This window comes from Acomys russatus, chromosome 24, assembly GCF_903995435.1.
Source record: "Acomys russatus chromosome 24, mAcoRus1.1, whole genome shotgun sequence".
Classification (NCBI taxonomy): Eukaryota; Metazoa; Chordata; class Mammalia; order Rodentia; family Muridae; genus Acomys; species Acomys russatus.
In genome coordinates, this window is record NC_067160.1 from 20,603,973 (window position 1) to 20,619,896 (window position 15,924).

At 41.1% G+C, this 15,924-nt stretch overlaps 1 protein-coding gene across 3 annotated transcripts in view; it reads right to left on the minus strand.

Annotated features, from left to right (window-relative positions):
• Positions 1–7,696: 7,696 nt before the first annotated feature.
• Positions 7,697–15,924, minus strand: part of Csrnp3 (cysteine and serine rich nuclear protein 3) — a 192,828-nt gene continuing 184,600 nt past the window's right edge. For all 3 annotated transcript variants that reach the window (XM_051167153.1, XM_051167154.1, XM_051167155.1), the window contains 2 exons: positions 11,774–12,070; positions 7,697–9,858 (listed from right to left, as the gene is read on the minus strand). In XM_051167153.1, coding sequence (XP_051023110.1) covers positions 8,800–9,858; positions 11,774–12,070 — 1,356 coding nt within the window. In that variant the 3' untranslated portion in view covers positions 7,697–8,799. The remainder of the gene's footprint in view (positions 9,859–11,773; positions 12,071–15,924) is intronic.

Here is a 15,924-nt window from a genome sequence, read left to right on the forward strand (position 1 = left end):
TTGATGTCATAACTTGTACACAAGAGAAATAAGTCAAGAAATTGTGACATACAACATGACATCATGGTGTAAAAATGACTTCATGGGTTGCAGTTTGATTTTTCTTCCCTTTCAACCTTACTAGTCACTAGAATGCACGTAAAAGAATGAAGTATCTACTGAACATCTATTGGGTAAAGTGATGATACAAATCAGTTGAAAGATTAAAAACCAATCACTGGGAAAATGGACTTTATAGTGCTGTGACTTTTCTGAGGTTTTAGTGATGCATTTCCCCTGGCAGCTTCCAACAGGCCAAAACCCAAACACCTACAACAAACACCCTCAAAGGACTGCCCTTGTTTATGGACCATACGAAATGCACAGGTGGGTCGCCATAGACAGAAGGATAATTGAGTCCTCAGGATCACGTGACCTAGCAGCTCACTACATCTTACAAGAGTTTCCAAATGTACCAAGTTTCTATGGCAGCTTTCAAGTGGAGACATGGTTGATATCCAAGACTGTGATTAAGACAAAGACACTGCAAAGGGTGACATTTATCTATGCAATTGTGTACATGAACTTTTAAATGTGAAAAATGTTTTGTTGACCAATGCCAAGTGACCTTTCCTATCAAATGTATATACCCTGTGACACTGAGGGAAACACACTGAAATAACAAAGTGCCTTTTCTGCATTAACAGGCATTAACCAGTACATAGGTATTAATAGCTCTATCTTAAGAGGCGATTACACCAAAATGCGATCAACTAAAGAGAAAGCAGAGAGACATTACTAAGACACAACAAAGGCTGAGTTCTTAGGAACAGAGTTGTAATATACAGGTTCAGATTTTATTTTACTATTTCTGCACTGTATTGTCTAGCATTTATTATACATCATCAAACACTTTTGAAACATGTTTCACAAACTACGCCTCAGACTTCTTTCTGCCTAGAGTCAATTAAAACATAGGCCAAATTTTATTCACGATTCATTACATTAGCATTCTACAGCGATTTCTTTTGTTCTTTTTTTTTTTTAAAACTAAAAGTATCACTGGGTCCCTTCCCCATAGTGTTACTCATGAGGCCAAGTACATCGATGTGGCTGTCATTTCACGCAAGCACCCAGGTAGGGAAAAGCAGCCATATTGAGATTGGAAAAGATCCTTGGAGAAGGAAACCGTAACTTCCAGGGTGGCCCTCGGCTTCCTGTCAGGGAGTGTCTGCTCTAAGTGATGTCCTCAGGGGAAAGAAGAGGGAGAAAGAAAAAGAAACCAAAACATCACCCCTTTCCAGAACTCCCTCTTTAAGTTTTCAGGCCTTGTCAAGATGACCAACTTTTAAATGACTTTCTGATCCCTGAGAGCTCAAGCAGCCGTTGTTTTCATACTATCCTCACACACAGGCTGGGATCAACTGTTGGCTGAGAGAGTCTTTGGAGTCATATTATTCACTAGCAGATTCTTCAGGGACAGTCCTAGCTTCTCCGGAAGGAGAAGACAGTGTCTAGATTTTCATTTGTTACTTATGCTAAGGTAAGGTTAACATGAAGGTAGTTGTTCACAAGCAAGCATATAGAGAAATGCCCTTTTCTTTTGAAAATGGTAACTTCTTAGAGAGTTGAACAGTTGAAGTCAAGTCTTCTGATGCTAGTTCTGATGTTTGTGGCTGGTATCTAAATTAGTCATGCTCCCTGACATGACAAATCCTTAAAAAAACAAAAAACAAAACAAACAAACAAACAAACAAAAAAACAATATAAATGAGTAAAAACTGCCTAATGCCTTATTTTTCTAAAGCAGGTTACATTACTAAGTGTCCAAGCACCAACATTATCATTTAAATTCTGATTTCTTAAGACGTTTTGAGAATTGCCTTATATAATGACCATCAGAGGAAGGGAGAAACCAATCTATATGGTCTTCTAGCACAACTGCCCAAATTACCACAACTGTTGCCAGGTGCCTCGTCCACAAAGACTGGCCAAGATATGTTCTTATTGTGAGGAAACCTGAAAGAGCTGGATTGTGTTGCCAAGGAAACCATCTTCCCAGAGATGTCAAGAATAAATGGGTATCCATGCTGTTGGATATGCCTGAGTGACAGTCAGCCCAGAGGGAGATGAATGAGCTATGTGACCTCTGGGGATCTCTCTTAGGCTCAGGTCTCTACAGTCTGAAGAATCTCAAACCTTCCATTATTCAAGCTTAATTGGCCTCTGTGAATATCTTTAAGAAGATTAAGCTGTTCTAAGTTACCCTATGGGTATGACTAGAGCCTAACTAATCAGGTTGTGGGTGGCATACTCTGACAGTGGACTATGATTAATTGTCGTAAAACACAAACAAACAAACAACAACAAAACTCACCACCACCAACAAAGCCTAGATGACTTTTGTACCTATTAAAATTTAAAATCTATCAAGTCCAGATGTCATTTGGGTACCATTACATCACTCAAGTGTACACTAAATTTTTTAAGGGCAACAACTTATTCCCTAGCTTTAGATCTTTTTCCCCCTTAAAGAGAATTTAGATATTAAATTAAGTACTTTCTTCTCCTCAGATTTAAATAAATGTTCATAATTCACACAGTTCTTTGAATTAGTTTTCAATACTTATGGCATTTCTATGAAAAAGGAGAAAGATTGGTAGCTGACATGAAAAAGAGAACAAAACAATAACCAATAAAATGTGCTACAAATTCCCTCTTGATATTTCTCCAAACAGAGATAACAATCAAAGTATATGAGGGCACATGACCCAGACAAGACAGGAAATAGGCTTACTTTGTGTGTAGTAGGACACATCTTATTTTTTTCAGGTCCTCAGTAATAAATAACTGTTAGGTTTATTCAAAGCCAGATAAATTATTGGAATAGAATTGAGAAGACACAAGACATTTAACTATGAACATACTTTAAAGTTACAACTAAAAATCAAGAAAGTCTCAAAAGTAATTTCTGACAAAAGCAAGGCTGATTTTTATCCAATCCTCATAGCCCTTTCTAATCAATACATGTTATCCTTAAAAATACTTAGATGGCCTTGCACTTTTGACAACATTTATAATGTGAACTGACTTTACTATCAGTATGCCCATGAGATAGTGTGGGACATTCCCGCAGCTGCTGAGTACAAATGCTGTCCTAAAATAACATCAATCATCCTCCTTTACAGAGCTGGTTGTGCTGGCTTTTGTGAAAGATGAAATAAAATAACAATAGAATCATCAGATACAAAGCCATGGTTCTGTATCGTGACAGGTTCATGGCAAGGGCAGAAAACAGCGACCAACATGACATAAGTCTTTGGAGTGATTTCTTTTCCCATATGAAAGAAATATCTGTGTGTACTAAAGTTCCAGCTTCTATGTTAAAGGCATTAAAGAAAAATCTACCCCTAGACAATGAACTGAAAAGGCATACCGGCTTAGGCTCTACAGTTTATTCCTACTCTTCCTGACCTCCCTTTTTCTGTCTGCTTTACACCCACTCCCCGAATGGAAACCCTGGGGCAGGCAATACAGCACAGAGTTAGCCTAACCCTACTATTGACCACCAGAGGAAACCCGGGCAGAACAAGCTTCCAGGTGTAAGCTTCTGATAAGCAACAAAAGAGCAGGATAGCCGTGCTGCTAGAGGTGGGTCTCGCGGTCTTGGTCGAGGCTTCAAGAGAGAACTGAGGCTAAGCTCACAAGTGACTGTTTGAGAGTCCTGTGTGCTAAAGAAGAATTTTCTTCCCAAATTCCTTACTTTTGTCAACAGTAGTCACTTAGTCATTTAGCACTGAGAGGACCCGCGTGCATGCGTATGCACACGCGCACGTGTGTGTGTGCCCGCACGCATGTGTGTGTGTGTGTTTGAAGACTTTCCTCAGATTGCTGGGTGTCTGTGTTCTTATATTTTAGAGAATACACTCTGACTGCTTTGGATGTTGGCCACCAAATGTGAATAGCAGTGAGGCTCTGGGGTCAGACACATTAGAACTGATCTTTCTGGGCTTGGGGTGCCTGCCATTTATGAATGTCCTGTGCACTAACCCCGGTCCAACTCTGCTGAGATTACTAATAGTTCACAGCAGACACTATCATTCCAAACTCACATTCCATCTGAACCCCTATCCTGTGCCTTGTCCCTCTCACAATCTTAGTCAGTTTCCAAGTTGTGGTTTTTTCAGTCAATTAAACTGTCATGCTACAGAAAATATCTGATGAGCTGAACTGTGGGTGCAAAGCTAGGCCATTTCAGTGACTCCAGCATAAGTTCTAGGTTCTTGGGATATGATGTAATAAGAAATTTCAATTTTGTATTAGGAGTAAAAGTGAGCAAGCCTTGCACATTGGGTGTTGGTCATGGTAATAATACAACTTAACAATTTACAATGTCAAATGACAGTCATTTTGACCTTGAGAGCATAAGGGTGCCTTCCACTTCCACTTGGCATTTTATATGTTGACTACAATGACTGTAAACTGTCACTGGATTGTAACTACAGCTGAAAGGAGAGGTCACTAATGACCTCGCGTTTTCTATCTGCTTCCAGGCAATGCCTCTGTGCAGAGCTTTACCATCTTAACGGCCTGTTTATAACATGAATAAGAGGACCATGTCCTATGATGTTTCTGAAGTTCCCTGGGTTCTTTATGAATCAAATCCCCTCCAGCAGTTGGTCGGAGTTTACTAGCATAAATCTGTCATTTTCTGAGATAGCTCTGCACCCAAGAAACAATTCTCTGAATATCTTTTCCCTGAATGCAAACTTATTTCCTAAGTTTCAGGAGGACGTAGCAAGTTCCATTAATTTGGGGGAAATCGGCACAGTTTAGATGCAGTTGGTAGAGAATTAGAATAAGCCACAGTGTTCCCAACAGGTCACTGCAGGGTCCCTTGTGAAAAGGACTGAACAGGCTTGACCATCTCACACCACCTCTCTTTGTCCTCACCCTTCCAAACATGGACTTTCCCTGCTCTGTGTACTACCATGTCAGCTGTTATAGCATAGGAAGTAGTCAATACTTCCTGTTAAAAGAAAAAGTGGATATTTAACACATTCTGAAGATCAATACAAAGCCATTAGGAACTTGTACAAGGTACCAATAAGAAAGTAAGGCATCGGTTAGAAAATAAATTATGGTACATCTTGTTTAATGAATCAAATCAAAATTTTGTCCGGAATATAATCAATATAACCTCTGCACTTCTTGACAATTATGGCAAGTTTCCATAACTGCTATTGTTTTGGAGGAGTGTGCAGGAGGAAGTGGTTCTGCTGGGTTATATGATTATAAGGATTTCATCACTTAAGGAAATGTTAGATATTTTATATTTGGTTGGCAAACGTAAGAAAAACAAAACCCCATCAAAAGCTTATTATTCAACCACCCAAAAGAAAAAGAGACAATTGAATTTTACCTATGTTTTAATACTTGATTATCAGTAGATGCAGCGGAATTAAAAATGCTCTCTGGTTATTTCTTTCTAGCAATGAAAAATAAAAAACAAAACAAAAACAAAAAACGATGAAGGGGGTTAGGCTGATCAGAACACTGACATGAAAATCCATTTGGCCAGTACAGCTGGGAATCAAATCTTTAAAACGATAGGATCTGGAGCTTTCCACTTGATTGTGCATGACTTGAGATCGTGTGCACAGAACACTCTGATTTGGTTAGACAGACTACAGAAACAATACAACAGCTGCAGGTCATATCATTGTGCCTTAGTGCAAAGACTTAAAGGGGCCCAGCCTGGCTGCATCTAAGTGCATCCTTCCATTTGAAAAGCAGAAATCACTGTAGCCATTGCCTGGCGTGTGGGCAATTTTTACTGTGTAGGTCTGTTACAGGGAAAAGAAATCTAGAGGGGGCATTGTGTTCTCGGTTCCCGCTGTGGGAAAGGAATGTCACAATGAAACTCCTCATTTATATTATTTGTAACTTTAACCCAATGTTTTCAATCAACTGCTTCCAACATTCTCCTCTATTATTATTATTATTTTTTTTAGGTAAAATACAAGCTGATTGTACTATAAGAACTAACTATCCAGTACTCATTACTGGCTACTGCCTAACATCTGTCCACTCTAGGGTATGGTATGTGTGCATTCTGTGTTTGTATTTGCAATACAGATAAAGTATGGGGAGCTTATTTGTTACCATTGTTAAAATAGGTAGCCTGTACCTATTGTGATTTGTGTGGGATGTCTACTTAGGTGTGTGAAAATTGGAATAGAGGCCTTCATGCTCAGAAAGGAAATTATCCTTAGTGGAGTAAGACTTTCTATCCTAGCTGAACAGAGAGAGGAAGAAATCTCTGTTTTTGAAGTATCCTTTTAGGAAAAATAAAGCTGCAAAAAAGAAACCCAGCCAAATTAAAAAACAAAACAAAACTTGCAGGCTTCAAACCTTGTAAAAATAAAACTGGACTGAAATAAACATATCTAAGGATTTCGGAACTTGACTCTACCATAGCCAGGGCTGCTCTGAGCCTCCCCACACTCTGCTCTAAGAATAGCCTGAGAGTGCCTCCCCAGTAGATACTTCCAGAAGTTGGAATGCTCTAGCAAATACAGAACACAGAATTCTTTCATTTGCCTTCGTTTGCCTGGATGAAGGAACAATAATAACCTTTTGTCATTTCCTCTTGGAGCCCCTTGCTCTTTAGATTTTGTAGGTGGCGGAGAGGGGGGGGGTGTTGAGTGGGAGGGGGGAGGGGGCAGGGAAACTGGAGATCGAACCCTAAAAATGGTAACATCGCAGATAACTCTGGACATACTACCACAGTTGGAGCAAGTTCTCATCAGATTAATCCCACCACTCAACCCAAAGGAGGAGGCCGCCCCCATTACTGCTTTCTATAGCATGGCAAACCCAAAGTGTTTTCAATGTTAGGGATAGTGCTCATTTAGCCCTGAGGTGGCATAGAGAAGGGCAGGAGTGAACTCCATAAGCAAACATACTTTCCTCAGGTTTAAAGAGAAACTTCTCCCTGGAGGACTCTGAAGCACCTTCAAGCTTGATCAAATAAAACAGCATGTTATAAGGAAATGAAGTCTATAAGACAGTCAAATGCCCAAGTCTAGGAGACACAACAAACAAACAAACAAATAAACAAACAAACAAAAAAACATAAAGATGCAGTCAGTACATAGCAGGGTGCTTCTACATTTTAAATAGCTATAAAACATGTGAAATGACATAACAATAAGATGTCAAAACTGAGAAGTGGGTTCAGCATAACCATTGTATCAGGGGAAAGCACAGCATGTGTTCTACAGCTGCTTAAGCTTACAGGAAAGAGCTTGCTCAGAGTCCTTCCAGGCACATAGCAGGAAATCTCGAGGAGGGGAGGTGGGTGGGGGGGAGAGAGGGGGATCAGGGGAAGGGAGCAGGTGGGGGAGAGGGAGCAGTTGGGGGGGGAAGGCGGGGAGTTCATGTCTCCCTTCGATCCATGCTCTTCATTAAGCAAGAGGACATGAGCTAGCTGCCTTTGCAGTGCATTCTGAACTGTGCTGCTAACTGTCCCAGACAAGACAAATAAAAACGCTCCAGAAAAACCAAGGCCTAATGAGTACGTGAGTACAGGCCTGCCTTCAATCAGCTAGCCACTAAGTGGAAATCTCATTACATGGTTTTGTTTTTTGTAGAGATTGGTCGATCATGGTGCGAAGGCTGTGCGCTCTTCTATTTTTTTTTTTTTTTGTTTTGTTTTGTTTTGTTTTTTGTTTTCTTTTGTTTTCCCCAAGCCTTCTCTGTGTTAGGACTCAGTTAGGTCCTAGGAGCGGCGAAAGAAAACAAGTCATTTGCCTTCATGTCATTGGAAGAACCCTCTATCTCTAGTGTATGAAGCTTATAATGTTTACCCTTTTATAATTAAACAATTTTTACTTCAAAGCGTTCTGAGACCCCATCCCACATGAGGTACCATGAAAGGGCACTAAAGTGCATTTTGATGGAGGGGGTAGAGTTTAAAGGTGCTGGCCAAGCTAATAAACAAGATGACACTGTTTAAAAAAGAAAGGCCATTCCCTCTGTCTCAGCTGAGGGAGGGCAGTGAACTGGACCCTCACCAGAGGATTGTCCCAACTCTTAACTTTAGAGAAAACTGCATAAGGACCTGCACATATTGACTCATTTGTCCCAAATAGCAAAAATAGGCCTATTTCATCCTTAAGAAAGTATTTGCAAATCTGCTCAGTCATGATAGTAAAAACGTGGGTGGATTCCAGATGCAATCCTGTGGGCATGCTCTGTGGTGCTAGCTAACACATCCGCAGCTTCAGTGAACATGCTGTTCGTTTTCATCAAAGCAAAACTTCTAAACTACCGTAAATAAAATACACAAGAAACAAGTCAATCTTTTTTTTACAATAATTACTTTTACATGAAAAAGTCACCATCCTCTTCAGATATATCGAAAATTAGGACTCTAAATCTGATTTTTTTTTTTTAAGTCTTAGTGAACAATCTTGCACAAGCCCGATTATCTAAAACTTGGAGCTATGATCTGCATAGCTTGGCAGGTTTCCCACAGTTTGACAGGTAGGCAACTGTGAGATAGGCTTTTTTTTTTTTTTTTTCAATTTAGCATTTTCTATCAAAACAGTTCAAAATCGTTTAAAATCCCCATAGAGACTGTATTTGTGCCACGCCACAGGTGGGAAGCTAGAAAGGAAAGAAGGAAACACTGTCTGGAAGAATAATCACAGTCTGTATTTTCTTGGTCTTCAGGTGAGAGAACAAAGAGCCCAGGAAATGCAATACAGTGCCTTAAATAGAAGACTTGGCCTTGTAATAGAATAATTTAAGCAACTAAACGGGGACTGTCTCCACCACGGGGGATTTGATGCACTCCTCATGCAATCTGCTTTTTTCTGCAAGGCTCAAAGAATTTTCTGCAGGGTGCTCTGAAATGTGGCTGTCGCCATTCAATGTGGAGACAAACCCTTCCTGGGAAGGGCCTTTCAAGTATGAGTGAAATTCCACTTGAGGAAGATTGGACCTGTGCTCAGGATATAAGGTGTTACAGGGCACCCCGCTATCATTTTCAGATGTGGGGCAGCAAACGATGACAGAAGGATTGGCAGCTGGGTAGTGGGAGGCCCCATAGGCCTCTTCTGCTTGTCTGGCATAGTCAACAAACCGCTCTGGGGTCATGGCATAAGGCACCAGCGAAAGGGCACCGTTTTTGACAGTATCTCTTTCAGAATAGTTGTCAGAGATCTGGCTAGGAGTTCCTGGGATGTGACTATCTATTTGGTAGTATAGAGTTGAGGAGCTAGCATAAAACGAAGCATTTTTTGTGTGGCTCTCATGAACTGCCGTGCCGTCCGAGTAACAAAGGACCGAAGGAAGAGGAACCACTTCAGTATGGGCTCCGAGCCCTTCTACAAAGCTGTCTCCCTTCTCATCATCGTCATCTTCCTCCTCTTCCTCCTCCTCCTCCTCTTCCTCTTCTTCCTCGTCTGACTCACTGGGAGCCAGGCTTTGTGTGCTAGAGTCAGTGACTCCGCTGCAGAAACTGCTCCCATCCTCCTCCTCCTCCTCTTCCTCCTCCTCTTCTCCTTGGCAATCCAATTCCTCCTGAAGGTGCAGCACTGCAGCCTGGGGTTCGGTTTCAATCTCAAAATTGTCTGCGATGGAATATTCTACAGAGTGAGCAACAGGGCCCATGGAGGTACTATGGGTGCTTATCTCACCGTGGCAGCCGTTCAGCGTGGGGATTTGCTGCTCTCGGTTTTTCTCCAGTTCAAGTTTCATTATTGTGTGCAAAAAATGAGTCCGGACACGGATAGGATTAAATTCAATTCTACCTGCTGTGTTACTGCAGCCTTCTTTAGTGCAGCCACATGGGAAAGACATACGATCCACCTTGGAAGGAAGAACACAGATTAGCACCATAGAATTATTACAGGCCAAATATAACCAAGGACTTTCTAACAACTCCTCTCAGTTCCTTAATGCACTCAAGTTCTACGTGTGTCACAGCAAATGACAAAATAAGCTGCAAGTAAAAACGAACAGGGGAAGTGAAGACTTATATTATACCGTTGAACTGTTTGTTTTTTTTTTTTTTTTTTTAATGTATGTTCAAAAGAGTGGTGGGCTGAGGATAATTGAGAATTTAAATTTCATTGAGCTTTCTTATTTCTCCACTCTCTACTTTTCCTTCTCTTCTTGCATTTGATTTTGTTACCATTTTACGACCCCAGTTTGCTTCTATTGCATTCCAACTCACCCACCCACTTTTACGTTACACGTGGACTGTGCTCTCCTGGACTCCTGGTCTAATCTAACCTGTATGACATCACCACCTGTTACTATGCTCTTTTCTTTTATAAGATGATCTTCACCACCCCAGGTATCTGGGGTGACACAACTTGAGGGTCACACAATGCTCTACTGCTATCACCTCAATGCTTTGTATTCTCAGTGGGCCCTTCATTTGTAGACACAGGTCCCTTGTCCCACTTGGGAAGAGAAACTCAACTCAAATGAACTTATCCCATGGCAATCCATGAAGCATCAAGGAATCAGGAGACCTGCACGCTGAAGACCAGCCCAGGAAACTTAGGAAAACCCTTTCTCAAAATAATACAGTTTTAGAACATCAGCTCAGGGAGGGCAGAGCACTCACCCATTATGTCCACGAGGCACCGCACTCAAAATGGAAAAGAAAGAAAGGGCGAGTATGTTTTCATCAGTTGCCCAGAAGGGACTGTCCTTTGCTTTCAGCTGCCTAAGTGTCTTTCTCTTTTTAAGTGAACAAAGCTATTTCTGCATAAAGTAAGAGCAGATAGCCAATCACAGGGACCCACTGAATTTCAGATGGACTCCACCAGAGAATCACCTCATCCAGGAATTGGTAAACTGTTGCTTCTCTTTTTAATTAGTTTTAAACCTGAAGCTTTTCAAAGCGTAGCCATCCAGGTGAGGCCAATGAGGATATTTCCCACTCTTTTTCATATAAACTCAAGTTTCAGGTCCTGTGGAATGAGACAGACTTTTTCCTCTTTCTAAGGCTATTTCCAAATTATAAAAGTCCTCTCCTTACTTCTTCCTCAGATTCCTCAAGTAAGTTTTGTTTGTACAATCACACAGACACCCTTTTCTTGTTAAGGAAACCTTAGCAGCCCCGAGTAAGTGCTGTGAATTGCAACTTCATTTTCTTTTTCATTGAAAGGGGCAGAAGAATGCTTGTGGGCAGGCGTTGAAGCCATGTTGTCTCAGTCCTGTGAAAAGTGAAATCCATCGTAGGCAACAGACAAACAGAGGGACTGTGCCCCAGAAAGCCTTGTCTAGTTAGTTTCCACTGTGAAGTTGACAGCATCTCAAGCTGTACACTATAGAAACCACAGAGCCCCAAAGTATTTACCTCACACACCTACTTCAGACAAGGCAAGAATACAACTTGATTTTTAAAGATCTGTCTGACTAGGAAGATCTCCAGTAGTCTATATTGTCACTTTGCACCCCATGGCTGGACCAGAAAATATAAACTCAGGTGGGACACACAGTGTCTTCGCCCAGACTCCATGTAGAAAAGCTAAAATAAGCTGGTTCAATGACCAAATCCGGGAAGAAATACCTTCAATTAACTCAGCTGCAGTTTGAGTTGCCATTCACAGTTACACAGTATGTATATATATTTTATAAATGCCCTTGAACTGGGGTTTCTTTCCCTTTGAATTATGTGTCTGTCTTTGGCAGCATCTTCTTCTTCAGGGTGAAAACAAACAAACAAAACTCATATACAACATGAGTTGTGTGAGACCCCAATCCTTACCTGACACTTAATGCCTGCCAGGCTGCAGGTACATGTTTCCGGGTCACAGAACACCCTGCAGTCACAGCCGCAGTCCTCCCGCGACAAGCGGATGGCTCGCAGCTCGTGTTTTTCTTCCACGTCAATCTTCTTCACCCCAGAGGCTCGCAGCAGGGCTCTCCGTTTTTTTGTGGGCAGGGGTTGAAGGAAGAAGTATTCGTCTACTTCTGTGTTGTCTAAATCAATATCGTCATCGGAAATGTCGTCCACTGTCAGAGTGCTTGCTTCTTCAGATTCTACTGTGCCGTTCTTAGTCATCTGGGAACACAAGGAAGGAAGCAAGGATGTCATGTGGGCAGAGTCCAAAGTCCCCACTTCAGTCATTCTGAGGACGAAAGAGCTGTCATGCATGGAGTCAGTCCTTGCAGCCACAGAAGTCAGAGGAAGGAGAAACAATGGCATCAATGTAATTGGCCGTAAGTGCTCTGGGCACAGAAGACTGTTAAATGCAACCCTGATCCCCCTCATGTCAGTGACTACAGTTACAGCTTGAGCAGCCTTAGTGTGAACAGACCAGAGGTTACACACACTCACTCCAGAAAGCTGTCTTCTACACTCAGCTCACAGTGACATCTCTGATGTCACAGGAAATGTGCTTTGGGTCAGAGGGGACCGCATCTCAGTGGGAGGCATGCCCGCCTTACTCAGCAAACATCATGTCCTTGAAATAATATGTGTGTCTTTCAAGGCCCCAGAAAAGCACACAGACAGGACTCAAGGTTGCACTGTGCTGCTGGGATCACAAACACAGTTATTACCCAGAACACTCCAAGAAGGCAGACTTGATAGAAGGAATCAGTCAGGTCAGCATGTTCTCAGTAAGACAAGGACACAGATAAGTGCGGACAAGGACTCATCAACCCACAACTGAGACAATGAACTGGAGCCTCAGAGGAGTGTGTGCAAAGCTTTGTCCCAAGGCACGCTTTCTGTGTAAGAGCTCATGTGGTCTCACTCCTTGCTTAGTCATGACAGGCATGCTTATTTATATTTTTTTCTATATTAATCTCATTCATCAGTAAGCTCTGGATATGTATTTCATTTGTTATTATTATAAAAACACCAATTGCTTCCTTCGTACAAAACATTTAGAAAAAGCTTTCCCTGAACATCCCTGAATGTTTTTTGGTGAGGAGCAGCCCATCAATAAAGGCAGAAACTTCATAAGAAATAAATCAAGGGCATTCTAAGTATAGAAAGTATTTTAGTTATTTAATTTATTACCCTCCAAATTTCATTAATTATGGCTATTACTATGCCTAGTGATCTTGACAACTCATCCATTAAATAGTGAAAATACTCTAGAGATATCAGACATGCTTTTATCTCTGTAGAAAACAGTCCATATTTAGATAGAAATATTTAGTACAGACAGCAGCCTTACATTGTTCAACTCTGAGTGTAAGGCAGAGAAAAATTAAAATTAGATTTTTGCCCTCCTGCAGAAAAATTGCCATACAAAAAAAGACCAGGAATAAGTGCATATTCAGATATACTGCAAAGGGGCCCTGTGCTGTATTTTCAAAAAGCTACTTAGCTATGCATTGTGAGTATTTAAGAACTTGAGCCTGTTATCTCTGAAAAGCTCTGTTATTGGGCGTTATTTCTTATTATGAGCCACTATTTATTTTCCTCTTGGCACTTGTGTGAAAGTGTACACATGAAGACATATTTATGTAGATGGGTATGTATGTATATATATGTAGGTAGGTCAGTGTATATATGTGTAGGTAGGTCAGTATACATATGTGTAGGTAGGTCAGTGTATATATGTGTAGGTAGGTCAGTATACATATGTGTAGGTAGGTCCGTGTATATATGTGTGCGAAGGTCAGGGGTTGGTTTTGGGTTCTCTTACTCTATTACTCTTCATCTTACTGGGTCTTTCACTGGACCTGGTTAGATTGACTGGCTAATATGGCCCCAGCATCTGTCTGTCTCAATGTCCACTGTCTCTACCTGCTACAGTTCTTTAGGCTGGGAATCTAAATTCAGGTCCTTGTGTTTGTGCACAAGTGCCATCTAGCTGAGCCTTCTCCCCAGCCTAGCATCCTTTATATGTGGACTAGCTAGACTGTGCTGCCCAGGACCAAGGTGTTGCTTTTGTCATTAGTATTCCTGTTAGCTCTCACTTACCAGTAAGCTGCATGATTCCATGCATAATGATCTGATACTCTGAGACATTCAAATGCATAACCGTCTAGCATGCTGGATCTTCACTGAGTGATGCTTCAGGAGCCAGAAGGGTGTCCCATTTCCCCTCCTGCTCCTCAGTGGCCCCAAGATTTCTTTTAGCTAATTTCCTGGCTTGTCTGTGTGAATCTCAGCAAGCTTCTGACTCCAGACCATGTAGACGCTCATTCCAGTACATTCTTCCCATGCCATCTCCCTGTTTTACTATGCTATATACATTTCACTATATATTTTAGTATACATGATACTATAACGCTACTTTGCACAGTTAGATATATTGTCACAACAAAAATCTATAGTTTCGGTGACCAGAGATCTTGAAAAAAGGAGGCAGCTACCATAAAATACACAGAATCTAAAACCAAGACAAAGGGAGGCCACAAGGCTGTAATCTCAGCACTCTAAAAACTGAAGGAAAAATTGTGAATTCGCAGTCAGGCTGGGCAAGGTTGGGAAACTTTTCTCAACAAAAACGAATAAAAATAAGTGAGATTTTAGCAAGCACACACAACCATAGCAAAACTGTTAGGGCAACATAACCTGTTCTTAGAAATAAACTCCAGATCTTGTATAACTCATGTCCTTCAATTACAATGAGTAATTCCATTTCGAAATAAAATTTTAATTAAGAATCAAAATTCCTTCCCACACAGCTACACTGTGCTTCTGCTTTTGTTCATGAGCGGGGTGTCTTGTGAGGTCTGCATCCTAGCTCTTCACGATCATTTCTAATGAAGACTGGGGACAATCTAGTTGAGCTTGGTCAACTGGCCATGTTGCCCAGTTTCTTGTTTCCATGTTGCTCTTTATATCGCTTCCCCTTCCATTTCTAGGATGAGGTACCTCACAGAAAGCACTGTAGAAGAAGAAGGGTTTATTTGGGCTTACTGTTTGAGAGAGAGAGAGAGCACAGTGCACCATGGCAGGGAACCACAGTAGCAGGAATGTGAGACACCAGAAAGCAGGGAGCAGGCAGCTCGCTTCTGTCTTCCTTTTCTGTTAATGCCATGAGATTGTGCCACTTACATTTATAGTGGGCCTTCCATCCTCAGTTAAACCTCTCAGGGTACGCTGCCCCAGACACATGTCTCCTGGGTGATTCTAAATACAGTCAACATGACAATGGGGATCAACCATCACGGTTGCCTTTGAGACACATTCTCTGCCATGCCCTTTAACTGCAGTCTGTGCCCATATTTTTGTTAAGTCAAGCCTTAAGCCAGCCAATTTAAATTTCTTTAAGATTTGAGTTGTATAACTTCTGCCTTTAAATATGCTATTCTTACTGAAAGCAACACAGGCAGAAGCTCAGAAGCTTCCTTCTTGTCCCCTCCAACACCTATTTATTTTGTTCTCAAGACCTGGTGCAAAAGTCCAGGGATTGTTCCAGAATTGCCTCTTCTGCTATTGGTAAAACATTTTACTCCATTGCTATCTTTACTGGTAAGAATATTCAGGTTCTATAAGACTTTTCTCCCATGACATGAGTGCTGCTCTCAAGTGTTTTTCCTACTTCAAAACAGAAGCATTGAGTTGTCAGACTTTTGGTCCTTAAAAGGAGTCTCTTTATTTTACACACCAATGAGTCTCAGATTCCCTGAGATCTTTCCAGTGCAGACTGATAAGAGCCAATTCTCGCTTGGTAGTCTTTGCCTTTATCTTATGAATTTAAAGGTTCTGTTGGTACCTGGTACAATGCTGGAACAGGTTAATATGCTCTTGTGTTGATTGGATAATGTTAACTTGAAAGTACTTGTTATTAGATATGCTATTTTAAATGTAAAATAACTTTTAGATTTGTATCATAGATAATAACAAGTACTTTCAAATATATACTCACTTATGAGGTGTCTCAAAGCCATATAAAGCCTTGCAAATGGGAGAAAATATTTGTCAACTATACATATGACCAAGCATTA